Source organism: Acomys minous, assembly GCF_964271855.1.
Source record: "Acomys minous genome assembly, chromosome: 11".
Classification (NCBI taxonomy): Eukaryota; Metazoa; Chordata; class Mammalia; order Rodentia; family Muridae; genus Acomys; species Acomys minous.
In genome coordinates, this window is record NC_140492.1 from 73,454 (window position 1) to 77,085 (window position 3,632).

Here is a 3,632-nt window from a genome sequence, read left to right on the forward strand (position 1 = left end):
CATGACCTCTGATGGAAGATACCAGGAAGCTTCCAGACAAATAAGGCAGGAAAAAGGATGGCTCATGAAAGAATCTCTGAGTGTCCTTGAGTCTTTTATAGGACATAAAACTAGAAAAAAATTGGGCTTTTCTTTGGGATAGTCACAATCTTTCAGGTAAAATGCATGGAGTTTTGTGTAGCTCTTATCTGCTACATATATGGACACACCATGGATTGGCTCCTAAAACTTCATGAATGATAGTGTTCTCTTTTGACTTTAAAAATAACACTTTTAAAACATAAACATAAAATTAAAACACATGAAGAAATTATAAATAAAATAAACACATTCTCACTGTTACATGTGTAATGTAAAAATGAAATAGTTAATATAACATTGTACTTGTTTTAAATTTTGTTCTTGAGAATTTTAACATGGATACAATGAAATACGACCACATACCTTTTTCTCCCTCTCTGATGATGCCTACACTCTCCTCAACAGGTCTTTCCTCCAACTCTATGCCTTTGTTTTTTTTTTTTAATTATCCACTAAGTCCAGTTAGTGGTGTCCAAATATGCGCGGTGTGTATGTGGTCTCTTTATTTCCTTTATTCGTCTTTATTTCCTGTAAAGGGAAAAGAAATGAGGCATCCAGAGTTTAAGTCTTGTGAGTGTGTCATTTATTTTTAGGACATTCACCTGTCAGATGAGCTCAATCAATAGAGGAGATGAATAATATCACCGAATTCATCCTTATGGGCTTGACGCAAAATATGGAGCTTCAGATGTTTTCATTTGTCGTGTTTTTCATTATCTATCTGCTCACCTTGACTGGAAACCTCCTTATCATGGTCACCATCAGCAGCAGCAGGACCCTGGGATCCCCAATGTACTTCTTCCTTTCTTTCCTGTCTCTGATAGATGGCTGCTGCTCCTCATCCATGACTCCGAAGATGTTGGCTGACTCTCTCTCTGTGAGGAAAACCATTTCTTTCAGTGGTTGCATGACTCAAGTCTTTGCTGAGCATTTTTTTGGTGCTGCTGAGATTATTCTTCTCACGGTGATGGCCTATGATCGCTATGTGGCCATCTGTAAACCCCTGCACTACACGATCATCATGAACAGATTTGTGTGTGGCCTCTTGGTGGGAGTGGCCTGGGTTGGAGGTTTAATCCATGCAACCATTCAGATCCTCTTCACAGTCTGGCTGCCCTTCTGTGGCCCCAATGTCATAGACCACTTTATGTGTGACCTGACCCCTTTGTTGAAACTTGTCTGCATGGACACACATACCCTAGGTCTCTTTGTTGCTGCCAACAGTGGCTTTATTTGTCTGTTAAACTTTCTACTTCTGATGATTTCCTATATAGTCATCCTAGATGCTCTGAAGTTTCACAGCAAGGAGGGAAGGCACAAAGCACTCTCCACTTGTGTCTCGCATATCACCGTGGTCATCTTATTCTTTGTGCCTTGCATATTTGTGTATCTGCGCCCAGTAATGACCTTCTCTATTGATAAAGCTGTGGCTGTATTTTATACCATGATAACTCCTATGTTAAACCCCTTAATATATACCCTCAGAAATACTGAGGTGAAAAATGCTATGAAGAAACTCTGGATCAAAAGTTGACTTAAACGGAGAAAGAATCACATATACATCAACTATCTTTTAAATGCTTTAGAGAAAAAAAGCAGCCATAAGATTCTGAGCTAAGTGAAGAGTTTATGCTAAAGTGTTTTACTATGTTAAGCTCTCTAAAAATGATATGCTTTAAATTATGATTATAAAAATATCCTCTTAGATTTATTCATTATTCATTTGCATGCCAAACCTCAGTGTGCTATCAGAGTTAGTTAGGGTTCCTACTGAAGTGTGTACTCCAAGACACAGCTCTAATAGCCTAAGGCTGGAGAGCTATTGTTCACAGACATATATTCATTTGTGGCAGATTTTACAAATGTACCTAAGCAAATGCACTGCACATACACTTTGATAAATAATATACTTGTACATTAAAATATTGTGTTATTAAATTATTTCTTGGGCTACACCTTTCACAGCAAATCTGATGACAATTGCAAAACCTTAATTCTTCATGAAATGTGAAATAAAAGTCTGTTCCTTAATGCTACTTATTCTGTAATTAGGCTCCTACTCCTAGAGGTGTCCTTAAATGCTCATATAAAGCAATTTTTCATTATTTAAGTTACCACACACAACTTTACTATTTCTTCCATAAAATTTCACCATTCTGTGAAAGTGGAGGCATTGGCTGTTTCATACACCACCACTTTCCTAACACCTAGATGTAGTATAGCCAAAATATTTACTAAATAAATGACTATCATGTCCATCTGAAACTAAAGAATAATTTAATTTTAAAACGGGATGTTTGGTAACTGGACAGCTTACAACATTTGTCATTTTTAATTCTTGCTAATAAATTGAAATAGGGACATTAAGATCAGTTTAGTTCACCAGCCAGGGTTCTTAATTAGTAACACAGGGCCATATGTATTTATTTTAAGTGCAATGTATTCAAATGTAATATTCATGTGCACTGTATTTGCATACATAGCTACTGGGAGGGCTATAATCACAGAGTGAATGAACTGCCAGGAGTTGCTGAGATGCACATGGTAGAACAGGGTTTCTGGAGGACGTGTTGCTAATGCTGAGACAATGAATGTGTGCTCATAGGTATGTCTCTGGAGGTATGTCACTTTTCTGATTTAAGAACTACTCATCTCTACAGATACAAGTAGAACCCAACCATAGGCAATCACCTTCCAAATGACTCACATAAAAAAATAGACAACCCCCCCCAAAATCAAAATCCAAACCAACCAACCAAAAAAGATTTTGTGTATCTGTCATAATATAAAAAGAGTTCATGCATATTATATTGTGTTATCATAGTGCCTTGTGTTATACATTCTTTATTGCTTTATTAGGAACCTACTCACAGTGCAATTTTAGGTATCAGAGCATTCATTCATTCATTCATTCATTCACTGATTCCTAACACTCTCACTCATCAACTGCGTCACAGTTTCTCATGCATGAAATTTAGGGGACACATTCAAATCATAGTATCCAATGTCAATATCCTACACCACAATGGTTAGATTTAAAAATAATTGATGGGTTCATAATAAATTTATTATCATTCAGGATTCATAGATTACATTGGAACTCACTTGTGTTGGTGTATTTTTTGTGGCCTTGGAAAAATGTACCATGATATACACCTGCTATCACAGGTAGCATCCTACAGAGTAGTTTCACTAAGTGAATACCTTCTGTGCCACAACAACTGTCTTTCTCCTAAACCAGTGGTTCTCAGTATACCTAATGCTCCAACACTTTAATATAGTTACTAATGTGGCTACTTCAAAACTGCAATTTTGCTACTGTTTTGAGTTGTCATGTAAATATTTGATATTTTTGATGGTCTTAGGCAACTCCTGTGACAGGGACATTTGACTCTTCAAAGGGTTTGCAACCTACAGGTTGACAATCATTGTCCTAAGCTGATTACATCTGTTGATATTTACTTCCTTAAGAGTTTTTCCTTTTAAAAAATAACAAAGGAACGGAATCAGCTCAGACGTTCATCAATGGATGAATGCATAGTAAAAGTATG

The 3,632-nt window shown here is 36.6% G+C and overlaps 1 protein-coding gene across 1 annotated transcript; it reads left to right on the plus strand.

Annotated features, from left to right (window-relative positions):
- Window positions 1–712: 712 nt before the first annotated feature.
- Window positions 713–1,615, plus strand: LOC311608651 (olfactory receptor 4C12-like; the record flags this gene model as incomplete). The annotated part of the gene is made up of 1 exon (XM_084801222.1): window positions 713–1,615. One exon carries the CDS (start codon window positions 713–715, stop codon window positions 1,613–1,615), a length of 903 nt encoding a protein of 300 aa, XP_084657348.1.
- Between the last annotated feature and the right edge of the window lie 2,017 nt (window positions 1,616–3,632).